Source organism: Botrytis deweyae, assembly GCF_014898535.1.
Source record: "Botrytis deweyae strain B1 chromosome Unknown BDEW_029, whole genome shotgun sequence".
In the NCBI taxonomy this organism is placed as follows: domain Eukaryota; kingdom Fungi; phylum Ascomycota; class Leotiomycetes; order Helotiales; family Sclerotiniaceae; genus Botrytis; species Botrytis deweyae.
The window spans coordinates 366,291-379,832 of NW_024066236.1; the positions used below are offsets into that span (position 1 = coordinate 366,291).

Sequence of the window (13,542 nt, forward strand, 5' to 3'; positions counted from 1 at the left end):
ATCCAATCACTATTGAACAATTGAATCAAAATAATTCCATGCCGGTGCGATGATCAAAAGAAGAGAATGAGAAGATACAGATAACTTTAGCTTTACTACTGGACCAGCTCCTGTCAGAAAACATGTCAAGCCCATACAGAATTTGGCATTGATTTATGATTACATGATTCTAAAGACACGGAACCGTAACTTCGAGGGTGAGATTGTCAAGATCCGGTACGTCGCTAGCTCTCTCTAGTATGGTCAAAGTTTAACCATTATAAGTCTAAACGTGTGCCAAACCAAGCAACGTATCTCACCCTCATTCAAACGCCCATATAAATGGGTCATTTAGACAACCCCTTCAAATTCTTATGAGATTCTATCTTAAAAGATTAAAAGATTTACATCACATCGCCCAAAAATCATTTTCAAACCACATCCAACGATTTATCTTCCCATAACATCACAACCAAGTTATCAAAATGGGCTGTCTCTGTATCGTACCTTTCTTTAAAAACTGTTTTCGCAAGCGACGCCAAAGATCTATCCAGCGCCAGGCTCAAAAAGATGCACAAATCAAAGTCGATGCAGAAACTAAACTCAACACCGAAATGAACGCTCGAAGTGAAGCTATTACCGAACCGAGACCCATGATGAGAGAGATCACCGAGGAGGAATACGAAATAGGAGTCATCAACTATCGAGAACACGAACCAATCACCATTACCGTGAATGATGTCCATGGAGTTACACATATTCAGGACTTCATCAATTTCAATCCTCCAGTCCCCTTGAACGAGGTATCAAACCCAGACAGAATCGAGACGATGGGGAAAGAGCTTAGTAGTGGATCTCAAGAAATAGTAGAGTTGGTAGAGAATAACCACACGCCTACCAAGGAATTGAGCGACAGGGAAAATCTACAGATGGGAGAAGTCAAGAACCCTGCTATCACCAAGGAATTGAGCGACAGGGAAAATCTACAGATGGGAGAAGTCAAGAACCCTGCTATCACCAAGGAATCAAGTGATAAGGAAAGCCTAGAAATGATAGCCATAGATATGGATGGAAAAGAAACACGCATCACATGGCGAGGTATCATTACACCAGAGCGAAGGAAAAGCAACGAATCTATGCACTAGTTTCTTAGGGAATCTACGCATCTTCGATAGCGCGACGGTACTGAGAAAATCATCGATACCATGGATGAATGGATTTAGCTAATAATGATATAGGGGCGCTAGAGCGGGCAAAATCATCCATCGCTGAAGTTCGGGGTGTTGTTAAGGGTTTGTATATCCTTGTAATGATGAGAAATGTAGCCAGCTTCAATATCATTGGCACATGAGCGCAGCGTTTGTAGAAAAAATATCATATCATGAAATTCAAATTGACTCTTTCCCAAGCCTGAGAATATGTGATTAAATGCCTAGCTTCGAGCTAGATGGGCACTAATTGATGTACTAAGCGAACTCAGTCTCGTTAAATCCCTCTCTATATATATAGGATGAAAAAGAAGCCAAAGTTGATCACTCTAATAAATTCTATAATAAATTAACTGAAAATAACTTTGTAAGGATTAATAGCATTAAAATAAATCTTGAGACATTGTTCAGTTATCATACCATTTGAATTATTGATTCTCTAAATTAAACTTGAACAATTAATCTATCAAAGGGTCTCGTTAGTAATCAATTCCGGATACGTAAGCTAGATGTGGTATGAACAATTCTGTCCAGCCATAGACTATAAAATAGCACGAGAGTTTAAATCCCACAAAGAATATAAATTAGAAATAAAATCCAATTCATTAAAAGTTTTCTTCATTTATGATAGATACATTCACCTCAGTCATCACTCACATTATTTCTATCAGTTGAAAGAACAACATCGGAATTTAGTTAATTAGTAATGATATCAAGTTCCACAGTACTTATTGAGCTCTCTCCCCTTGAAATTTTGTAACTCATAATTCACACATCACATGAAATGGTGATTTTAATTTTCTACTATCTTACACACACATTTTGGTGCTTCCTGTTTCCAAGCAGCAATTGCAATTGCCAAGGTGATTAGCACAATCGCAATCATCAAAATTGATGAAGTACTAGCAAAATTGGAAATTAGCCAATTTCATAAGTAAAAAGAATTCTTACTTACTTTCTGCTAAACCAAAGTTTCAACGTTCTCTCCCGAAACTCCTCATTTGTCTCTTGCTCATAATTCTGCTTTCTGTGTTTGGTCACGTGATCAGTATTACGATCAGTGGTTTGAATGGAGTGTGCTTTACGGTCTCCGAGCCTTCATCCTATAGTATTGACACATCGTTAGCTTTGATCATGCAAATGTTCGACATGAGAAGAAGAAACCCTACTCATCTATAGCAAGCCTAAAACTATTATACAACCCTAGTCAGTTTGATTCAATAGTGGAATTATTATCAACTACTAACAATTCATCCTCACGATGGTTTCTGTATGGTTAGCGGTTGATAAGCATATATACTCCATATACTTAGAATTAAGATCATTGGTCTTACCGAGAGTCCAACTGAGCACTAAAATGAGAATTTCATTAGCCTCATTGCTTTCTGAGTCTGTGAATCGAGACTTACCGCAAATTGGCGACTACTTTGCTTCTATTTCGGGTGTTAGCCACTCACTCACTGATTCACCCATTCACGGATAAGATGCATGCAAAAACATACAATTCACGTATCTGCTCTTCGCTATGAGAAGTTAGCATCAATTTCTCTTTGCATATTACTAGAATCTCCTACTGTCTGTCACACTGATTCTGGCCTGGTCTGTGAAAATAGAGTTTCAGCATGAATATTGGTTCTTGGTTCTCACATTCAGATGACATACGCCCTCTGGTTCATAAATGACCCCTCCGGGTAGGGGCGTCGATCCCAATCAAAAGACGAAGTACATTCTAGAAATGGGAAATGTTAGCGCTATTTTGAAGAACATTCAAAAAAAGTACAAAAAAAGAGAGCTTTCTCTCCAAATCTTCTGAAGTGGTAGTGTGGCTACCCAATCAAATACCAGAATGAGCTCTGTTCTGAGCTTATCGTACTAGACATAGTATCGAGGAATACAAGATGAACATCATCTCACAATACCATCAACTGATTGCTCCAGATAATGTCGTGAAGATGAGCAATCATCATGTCATATATGTCGACACAAGGGCTGCATCACTTGATATAAAACAGGTATTATAAACGAGCATTATGAATTTGAATAACATACGGGCCATATTGAATTGTAATTTTTATATAAATTTGAGTGTGAGTGTGAGTGTGAGTGTGAATGTTAGAGAAAGACGGGAAAATTTCAGAAGAATTGAGAGGGCTCCTTTTTCTGTTCAAGTTCCCAAATTGGAACTTGCTGTACCCTTTCAAGTAATCGCGCAGTTGACACCTTGTTGGACTCCTCAAGAAATAACACAATCTTTACCCTTCAGCAGCGTGAGCAAATGATTATTCGAAACATGATGTAATCCCTTTCATGAGACCATTCTCTCCTCTAAACCATTATCATTTCGTGTACTCAGATGGCATTGATTCCATATGGTAAACACAACTCTGCGTTGAAGACAAGCTCTTTCTGTACAAGCGCGGAATGATTTAAATGATAACATGTAGACGTCTAAGATTTACATGGTGGAAGATAAAGTTGTATCAATTGACTCAAATATAATGGTACATTTCAACGTCAGAATCAGATTTATGTTTGATGATGAGAAGTTCTGATTGAATATGCTCGAGTAAACTCATCCCCTCCAAACATCCTTCGATAGTCCTTGGCCAAAGATTCCCTGAACGTTTGTTTGGTCCAAATCCTTCCTGTTCCTTCCAAGAAAATCAAATGCACCCAAGGAAGTGTCCACAAGATCTATCTTCTCCAAATTTCACCACTCAAAACTGACATCCATCATAGCTCTCGATCATGAATTCGCTGGTAGCTCTCAGAAGTTCCATGAACAGAAGCCCAGCCAGCCTTTCTGCAACCTTCATCAGACTCGTCCCGCCACTCACGCAAACCCAAGCTGTTACGCATTGCACACACCAATTCCATCATCCTCTTTATAAGCACCACCCGATCTCTTTCTCTCACGGCCCACATCTGCTCCTCCGTCAAAAACCTCACATCCATATACTTCGAAGGTTCTACGTCCGGCACCCTCAACCAAAATGGTCTGCTTCTCCAGTCTCCATACGTTTCAACTGGACAAGGAATTCCCGTTGAGATTTCTTCTGTTTTTGCCATTTTGATTCGATCTTCTTCTGCTCTCATTTTGGCTTCCTGGATCTCTTTTCTCTCTTGTCTTTTGTGATATTCTGCTTCAAGGTGTGCTTGACGTTCGAAACCCCGATGCGTGAATCTAAATACTGTGTACACTGCGATGGGGTACACGGAAGCCAATGTCAACATGACCATCATTGCGCATCTCAATCGGCTTCCACCGAAGATAAAGGAGATGATCATATCCATCTTTAACTTGATTGCTATTAGATCGACAATTTTCCTATGTTGTTCTTTTAACTGATAGGAATTGAGTAATTGTGGAGAAAACTGTGTATCGACAAGTTATGGAGGATAAATGCAAGTGTTGCGGTTGCCCATTGAATTTATATTCTTTGCGGGATTTAGCTCTTGTACTATTACATAATGCATGGTAAGCTCGAGTCATAGGTACTTACGTAGCATCGTTTTAAGCTGGGAATGTTATAACTTCGCGTGGACCCAAAATGGAAAGCATGTATTGACTTTGATGGACGAAGTAGAGACGAGATCTTTCGAAGGGGGCAATGGCAATGACCATGGTAAGATGAAGGAAGTGTAACACTCTATATGCGATTCATGAATTCAACAGACACATACCCATACCTATCTATACCAATACCTATACCTATACCTATACACTTACACTTACACATCGACCGATTGACCCCCCACTCTACCTTAATGTTTAGTACGCTCACTCGCCAATTCAGTATCAAAAAGATCAAAAAACATATCATCACACTTTAATCACCAAAACAAAGATCAAAAAAATGAATTCTATGATATCAAATTCTGAATTATCATTTCCTCCCCCACTAATCTAATCTCATCATCCCCCCCTCTCCTCATCCATCCATCCATTCATCGACCCCTATCCCCATTGCCCCATGCTATGCACGCTAATATGTTTGATCAATCAAAAAAAGAGAAATAACCAACATGAAAATCATTATTTCAAAGCCATTCAAACAATTAAGAAACATCTTATTGCGGACCAGAGTAGACAGACAAACAAACGAAAAAAGAAAGTAAAGTAAAGTAAAAACCCTTTCTCATCGCTCTCAGCTATCACATTCATGGTCTTTTGCATTCTCATATCATACACCCTTTTTTTGTTCCTTCGTGTGCCTGTTTCTCGTTCGTTATTTTGCCTGACTTTTTATATCCGGTTCTCATCCATCCCGATTGTCGTTGGCTAATACCTTTTTGCTCGTCTGTTCGTTTTCCAGAAAAGCGAGTTGTGTCATGAGTATTTTGATCCATTCATCCAATTCCATCATGTCATTATCGTGAAGACTCGTTCAAGATTCCATGTTCGTTTGATCCAATCCCCCCCCCCCCCCCCCCCCCCTCCCCGAATTACAATTCTACCCCCTCAAATAGCGTTTGCACCAGTTGCTCTGAATCCCTTTGGTGGCATAGTCTTTATCTTTCCACTCGCAAGTTTCTGAGCAGCGAACTTTTCTCTTGCCAACTCGATAGCACTCTTTTGTCTCTCTCCTCCAAATTCCTTCTCACCACCTTTACCCTTTCCATGTGGCTTTCCAATTCCATCTCCAAGAATTTCCTTTCCAACAACAGCATTTGCATTACCATCTTGACTCTTCAATACCACCTGACTTTGAATATTCGATTTTCCTTGTGTATCACCACTCTTCACTCTCTTTACCCAATCCGCTCTTCTTCTCTTGAATAAATCCATAGACCAATTTCTCCAAACAATTCTTCCAGTCCAGCTATCTCTAAGTAAAGGTTCGTAGGGCATGAGGGACATGGCGATACGTTCGCAGAGAGAAAATAGGGAAGCTGATGAGGTAGAAGTTGGAGTGGTCGTGGTGTGTAAAAGGGAATCCAAGATGTGTGTTCCTGCAGACGACAAGGATAATGTGATGATTGGAGGTTGAGGTGTTGGAGTAGCTCCGGCTGAAGGTGATATAATAGAATTGATGAGCTTGCGACGGAATAAAAGATTTGAAGGGGTATTGGGTGGAGATGGAAGCAATGATGCCTGAATAATATGAGTTGTGGTTGGGTATAAAGAGAGTGCGAGAATCGTAGAGGTGGGAAGAGCCAACAAAGAATTCTGAATGAGTTGCGCAGGTGGTCCAGGAATCTTAAGCATAGCCTGAGCAAGTAATGATCCGTGAAGTTGAGATGGGCTAGGCTTTGGCAAGACAGGAACCGGGGCTGGTTTATCATCATCAGCTGCTGCTGCAGGTGGTGCTGTAGCCAATGTAAGAGTTTCGAGAGAAATGTCGGCCATCTTCAATATCAACTCATTTTTATCAGATCCATATGCATCAGCAATACTTTTTGTGAGAGCTTCAGTACTTGCACGTCGTACTTGACAACGTTCCAATAAAACCTTGATAATGTTTGTACGTTGCCTGCCGACCAAACCTTCGATTTGAGGGGAAATTTCGGTAATCGCTTCCTCGAGATCTTCTTTGCTAAGACGATTCAAAACTCGAATGACAACGTAAGATGCGATCTCGTTTCGTGCCAATCCTGCGATTCGATCCTTGAAGATTGCTCGATAAATTTGTTTAAATAACTTTCCTGGACTATGTGTCATGATTGTTTCCAAAACCCTCGATCCAATTTGATCGTAGACAATACCATTGACGAAGATGGCAGATTGACTACCTTCTACAGTAATGTCATCTGGTAAAAGTGTTGAAATGAGAGTCTTTTGTTCGGAATTACCACCCTTTTTGGAGCTTGGATTCGTGAGCTCTAATTCAAGTAACAATTGTAAACAAGGATTTCCAGTGGGATGTCCAACCAAAACCTGGATGAAAGCTCTGTCCATGGAAGCAATGGTATCCGAAATAATCTTCTCAATTGCCCACAAGAAAGATTCTGGCACAGTACGCTTATTGAGAGAAAACTCTGTGGGGGCGGTATCCAATCCATTTATACCAACCTTTTCCTTCTTCTTGCTTTGTAGTAATGATTTAGTCGAAGATTTCTCCAAAGGTCGCCCGGAAAGGATGATGAGTAAAACTCGAAGTGTGTGGGAGGCGAATCGATCGGTGAGAAGAGAGGATAATTGTCCTTCGAGTTCGTCCAACGTAGCTAGAAACAAACTTTCCATCGACTCAGTAATCTCATCTTCTTTTGCCTCCTCACCATCCTCTGCATCTGCCTTTACCTCTGCCACTTTCTTCTCATCCTTCTTTTCTTCTCCCGTAAGTTCTTCGGTAACAATTGAAGCCGATTGAATGAATAACGTTTCACAACAATGACTTGCGAAACGATGTGATACCAAATGAGGGAAATTTCCGGCAAATTGAGAGAACAATTTCTTTTTCTGCTGAGGTGTACTCAACAAAATCAATCTTTCCATTAATCTCGAACATGATTGACTACAGGCAATCTTCAATTCCTTTCCTTTTGCTTCCCGATATACATTTGCGAGAAAGAGACTTCGTTCTTCATCGGAGGGGAAATCGTTCAATTCGAGTAATTCGTCTGCTCTTCGAAAGTATTCTTGTTCTTCGTCCTCAAGTAATCCATAATAAGGTCGGTCCGCGACTTCAATTGCATTTGTGCCTGTGGCAGCTGGGAATGACGATAGACTTTTGTCGTTATCCAGACCTGTGAAAGAAACCTCGTCTTCAATTTGGGAAGATCTTCGCTTTTTCAGATCTTGAGAATCATTATCATGATCTTCTTCCCTATCGGGATTTTCTTCCCTCTTTCTTTTCAAAGTGTCTCTTCTACCTCTGGCATGCTTATTTTCTTTTGGCATTGTGGAGGGGATGTGTGGTTTTTGAGAGGGGAGTGAGGTCAACCGAATGGAATGGAGTGGACCTGGATTGAGTCGAATAGAATTGAATGTAATGTAGAAGTGAAAGAGTGAAAGAATGAGAGTATAATGTAGAAAGAAGATGGAAATTCTCGTTTCTCCTTTTTCCTTGGAATCAAGGGATAATGGGAGGAGGATGGAGGCGGAAGTAGAAGGCAGACCGAGAAAGTTGATGTAATTGAAGAATTCGAATCAAAAGTTTTGGAAATGTGAATTGCGGGCGCTAGCGGTTTATTTTTGTACTTGTTACTGGGTATTGTGGCACAACCATGTCTCGTAGCTGAACTTTCTTGGCAAAATGATGAATGAATGGAGTGAATGGAGTGAAATCCCGTGAATGGACCTCTTGATGGAGTCGATCGAGTGATGGATAACGAGGGAATGAACCAGTGAAGGAGGATAAATTGGTCAAAGTGTTGGAACGAAGTGGGCTGTGAGCCTTGTCGTGCCTTGTTGTCACATAGCTAGGAAGGTAAAGAAGAAGAAAAATCCCAGCGTTTATCAAAGCGGTGAGATCTTCAGCCTTTTTTTTTTAAATAAATCTTTTTTTTCTTTCATTTCTTTGCTTTGAGTTTCCATTTCTATCTTCACTCGCTTGATCCATATCTTCACTCAAACTTCACTTCATCTTCAGTCAAACTTCACTCAAACTTCAATCGATCTTCACTCCGACTTCACTCAGATCACACCCTAGGTAATCCATACATTATGATATACACAGCACGTGATAAGTACCCAGCCTAGGTATAAATCACCGCTGTTTCCCTTGGTCCGATATTCTGCCGTTTTTCTCGCTCTTTTGGTTTTGCTGTGGTCGAGGTGCCGGTATGGCTACCAGCTACTAGGTATAATAATAAGTTTATGGCTTTGACAATCCCAAATGACTGATGATGGTGAAATCTTTGCGTCATGGGAATGGAATATATTTTCATCTGTTACTAATACAATGAGTTAGTCATCGCTAGTATTATGTCGGGATTACGGTTTTGATATCTTAATCCATTCATCATCGACTGGGTGAGTGAGGTTATAATTCTATGCTGCGGGTACTGGTATATATATATATACGCATATATCGTATATACAAATACACATATATACACACATATATCTACACACATATATCTACACACATATATCTACACACATATATCTACACACATATATATATACACATATACACATAAAACTGGTACTCAATTACCTACTAGGTACTCATCACTTATTAGTAATTCGAATTCTCTTCTGGCAAAGCTCTTAGTTCTCTTGCTCTATTGACATTCTTGTATTGATATTCTTCTATTGACATTCTTCTATTGATATTCTTCTCTAATTGATACTCTTCTCCCTACTCACTACAAAATCGTCACTCACATTATCACCTCTCCCTCTATCAATTCCTTCCTCACAATGTCTTCAAATGTATCAAAAACCGCTTTACCACTCCGGGATCACACGCTTTCAACTGGGCCAGACGCTCCAAACCCATTGAATCGTGCCGATGAAGTAGAAGATGTGAGAAAAAGTCCATGCATGCATTCATTCATTCATTCCAAGTTATGAGTTATCATTATCATGATCATTGTCATTATCATTATCATTATCGTTACCCCTTCGACCCCTTCAATCTTATACACCTACCTAGCTACTTCCACATCCTAGCTACATATACGACCTACACACACCATCTACACACACTTCCTACACATACCGTATACCTCATCTCAATATCAAAAACCTTAATCCAGCCAGCCATGTCTTTCATCCCCTTCCATCATCTCCATATCACTTCAAATCATCGCAATCAAAAGTAACCACAGTAACCATCACAAGTACACATCATCTAACATACTCAATTATCCTAGTTACTCAATGCCGTTCAATCGCTCATCATTCCTTTCATCAAATCGGCCGATGAAGATGCCATGACCAAACACACCGGTCATGGAAAAGCCATTCCTGGTGGAGGTCCGCGAACCACTCTTCTCGAACATCACAAACCAGAGAAATTACTCCAACTGCTAGATTTCAATCTTCCCATCAATGGAAAAGGAAAAGAGGGTTTATTATCATCCATCGAGCAAGTGCTCAAATACAGTGTGAATACGTGGGATCAAGGATTCTTAGATAAACTGTATGCAAGCACCAATGCGGTACGTACTCATCTGCATCCCTCTGCATCCACAATTGAAGCGGTGAAAGTTACACATTCAACAAGTCCTTCAGCTGAAAACTTGATCGATAGGTAGGAATTATCTCGGAATTAATATTGGCCGTTTTAAATACAAATGTAAGATTAATCCTTCGTGGGTCGTGTCTTGACGACTGATAACCTTGCATGCCATCCATCATGTCAGCCCTATACTAAACTCATCGATAGGTTCATGTATACCAAGTTTCCCCTGCCTTGACCATTATTGAAAAAACCACGGCAAAAGCCTTTGCCAATCTTTTCGGTTTCAATGGTCCTCACGCAGGAGGGATCTCAACTCAAGGTGGTTCGGCTTCAAACACTACCTCCATGATCATTGCCCGCAATACCCTCTTCCCAGACACAAAACAAAATGGAAATGGAAATCATCAATTTGTTCTCTTCACTTCGGCTCATGGTCACTATTCCCTGGAAAAAGCCGCTCAAATGTGTGGTCTGGGATCCAATAACGTGATTCCCGTCCCCGTCGATCCTCAAGGTCGTATGATTCCCTCTGAACTCGACTCCCTCATCAAAAAGAGCATTTCCGAGAACAAAACTCCCTTTTACGTAAATGCCACCGCCGGAACCACCATCTATGGTTCCTACGACCCCTTTACCGAAATCTCCGCCATCTGTAAATCCCACAACCTCTGGTTCCACATCGATGCTTCATGGGGTGGTCCCGCCATTTTCTCTCCCACCCACGCCTCCAAATTAAAAGGTTCTCACCTCGCCGACTCTCTAGCCGTAAACCCGCATAAAATGTTAAATGTCCCCGTAACCTGTTCCTTCCTCCTCGCACCCGATATCTCAAAATTCCACAAAGCAAACACTCTCCCCGCAGACTACCTCTTCCACACCATCGAAGACGGAGCCGAAGTTTGGGACCTCGCAGATCTCACTCTGCAATGTGGTCGTCGTGGAGATTCTCTCAAACTAGCTCTCTCCTGGATCTACTACGGTACATCGGGTTTCCAGCAACAAATCGATCATGCTTTTTCCGTGGCAGAATATTTTGCCCAGTTGGTAGAGGACCATAGTGATCTGGTACTTGTTTCGCAAAATCCACCGCCCTGTTTGCAGGTTTGTTTCTACTATGCAAAGGAGGGGAAGCTAGGGGACAAAGAACAAAATACGAAAATCACACAGGATGTAGCGCAGAAATTGTTGACGAGAGGATTTATGGTGGATTATGCGAGTGGGGAAAAGGGGAAATTTTTCAGGGCGGTGGTGAATGTTCAGACGAGACGGGAAACAATGGAGGGGTTAGTGAAGGCTATTGTGGAGATTGGAGAGGGTGTTGTTGTGTAGATTTTGTAAGAGAGGGAATTGGAAGAAAGGTTGGAGAGGGTGTTGTTGTGTAGAATTTGTAAGAGAAGGAATTGAAAAGGAAGATGGGTATGAGAAATTTTCATCATTTTTCGAGACCTAGATGATGAGAAATACATTTAGAGTTTCATCATTCCATTCTAATCAATCCACACAAATGAAAATAAGAAGACATCAAATAGATTGTTTCTATCAGATTCCATGGCAAACCCCTCATTAACTAATAACCACCCAGCAAACAAAACTCCATCTTCCATTCCCATCATCCGAAACTCCCCCCCCCCCCAAAATCAAAAATCCCCTCTCTTCAAAGCCGGTTGAAACATGGAAATAACACTTTTCCTCCACCTTCCTCTTTCTCTTTCTTTTTCTCTTCTCCCCACTCCTCCTCCCTCTCTTCCCTCTCCGCGCCCGGGATTCATATTCCCCTCTCCTTCCTCATCCCTATCCCCATCCCCATCCATCTCCTCAATCGTGATCCATTTATCATCTCCCCTCCCCCTCCCGACCCCCAACCCTCTCTTCTTCTCCCTCTCCCTCTCTCTCCCCCTCTCCTCTCTCCTCCTTTCCCACCCCCACATTCATCCCCATCCCCAATCCCCCAATCGTAAACCTCCTCTCCCTCTCCCTCTCCCTCTCCCTCTCCCTCCTCCTCTCACCCACATCCCCACCCCCCCTCTCTTTCCCACTCCCACTCCCACTCCCACTCCCACCCCCCAACCCCCCCATCGTAAACCTCCTCTCCCTCTCCCTCTGTTCCCCAACCCCCAACTTACTAACCCTCAACCCTCCATTCCCATCATACGTCCGTCTCCACTCTCGATTTTGGGAGCGTTCCTCCGCGACGCTTTTGGTGCTGCTGTAGAGGTAGGTGAGGGCTGATTTCATAATTTTTTTTTCTTTCCTGAAGAGGTGTTTCTTAGGTGTGTGTTTCTGTTTCAAGAGGTCGTTTCCCGGGTGTGGTTTGTGATGTAATAATATATATATATATATCTCTTCCCAGCCTAGCTGAATAGAAATCAATATGAAGATGTCCACGGGTGAATGTGAATGTGTAGATCTACAAGCTCAACATAGAAACAAAGTTTTATTTTCTCTTTTGTATTTTTTCGTATTGGAGAAATTCGAGCTGTCGTTATGTTGAGTAATTATCTATCTCGTCGAGGACTTGCAGATGTGGTGTGATATAATCCGGTAGATCCAATGTAAATACAAATACAAATATCAATATAGATGCAGATCCAAATGCAGACCCAGATTCCGATTCGAATCCAAGAATCCGAAAAGAAACAAAGTTAATTAAATAGCCAGATCAAACCTCCAAACACAATACAATACAATATTCGTAATACTCGGATAATTAGTTGGAATCATAACCCCTCTCCTTTCTCATCGTTCAATACCTATCTACCTACTCACCCACATCCATACATCCGATGCGAAAACATCAGTGACACACACACACACACACACACACACACACACACACACACACACACAAACCTCGCAACGAAATCTCATCTCACCTCATCTTACCTTACCTTACCTTACTTTCCTCCTCCCTCCTCATCCATCGTCGATCAATCATGCATTATGCATCATGCATTATTCATTTCGTATCATGCCTCGACCGCGAAACCACACAATCCACACATCAAAACCCCCTCTTATTCCCAAGAAAAGTAAAGTAAAGTAAAGAAAAGTAAAGTTTCACCCCCTTCCTCTCTCCCTATATCCTGAAACAATTATCAAAACACCATCTATCCATCCATACCAACCGAATGCCTAGGTACCTAGACACCCATCAATCCCCACGTACTCCGTTTCAAAAAAAAATAAACTCAAATATCAAATATCGGACGAATATGAATCCAACAATCATCATATCATATCATGAATATCATATTCCATGCGAAGTGTACAGTGGTCAGGAA

At 41.3% G+C, this 13,542-nt stretch overlaps 5 protein-coding genes across 5 annotated transcripts; 2 read left to right on the top strand and 3 right to left on the bottom strand.

The window, feature by feature from the left end:
• Nucleotides 1-464: 464 nt before the first annotated feature.
• Nucleotides 465-1,124, top strand: EAE98_009646 (uncharacterized protein; the record flags this gene model as incomplete). The annotated part of the gene is made up of 1 exon (XM_038957267.1): nucleotides 465-1,124. One exon carries the CDS (start codon nucleotides 465-467, stop codon nucleotides 1,122-1,124), a length of 660 nt encoding a protein of 219 aa, XP_038806460.1.
• A 2,796-nt stretch (nucleotides 1,125-3,920) lies between these two features.
• EAE98_009647 (uncharacterized protein) lies at nucleotides 3,921-4,427 on the bottom strand (the record flags this gene model as incomplete). Its single annotated transcript, XM_038957268.1, has 1 exon — nucleotides 3,921-4,427. One exon carries the CDS (start codon nucleotides 4,425-4,427, stop codon nucleotides 3,921-3,923), a length of 507 nt encoding a protein of 168 aa, XP_038806461.1.
• A 1,222-nt stretch (nucleotides 4,428-5,649) lies between these two features.
• EAE98_009648 (uncharacterized protein) lies at nucleotides 5,650-8,028 on the bottom strand (the record flags this gene model as incomplete). Its single annotated transcript, XM_038957269.1, has 1 exon — nucleotides 5,650-8,028. The coding sequence occupies one exon, from the start codon at nucleotides 8,026-8,028 to the stop codon at nucleotides 5,650-5,652; it is 2,379 nt and encodes a 792-aa protein (XP_038806462.1).
• A 1,467-nt stretch (nucleotides 8,029-9,495) lies between these two features.
• EAE98_009649 (uncharacterized protein) lies at nucleotides 9,496-11,590 on the top strand (the record flags this gene model as incomplete). Its single annotated transcript, XM_038957270.1, has 4 exons — nucleotides 9,496-9,600; nucleotides 9,951-10,238; nucleotides 10,331-10,375; nucleotides 10,466-11,590. 4 exons carry the CDS (start codon nucleotides 9,496-9,498, stop codon nucleotides 11,588-11,590), a joined length of 1,563 nt encoding a protein of 520 aa, XP_038806463.1.
• Nucleotides 11,591-12,189: 599 nt separating this feature from the next.
• EAE98_009650 (uncharacterized protein) lies at nucleotides 12,190-12,496 on the bottom strand (the record flags this gene model as incomplete). Its single annotated transcript, XM_038957271.1, has 2 exons — nucleotides 12,190-12,260; nucleotides 12,310-12,496. 2 exons carry the CDS (start codon nucleotides 12,494-12,496, stop codon nucleotides 12,190-12,192), a joined length of 258 nt encoding a protein of 85 aa, XP_038806464.1.
• Nucleotides 12,497-13,542: the final 1,046 nt, after the last annotated feature.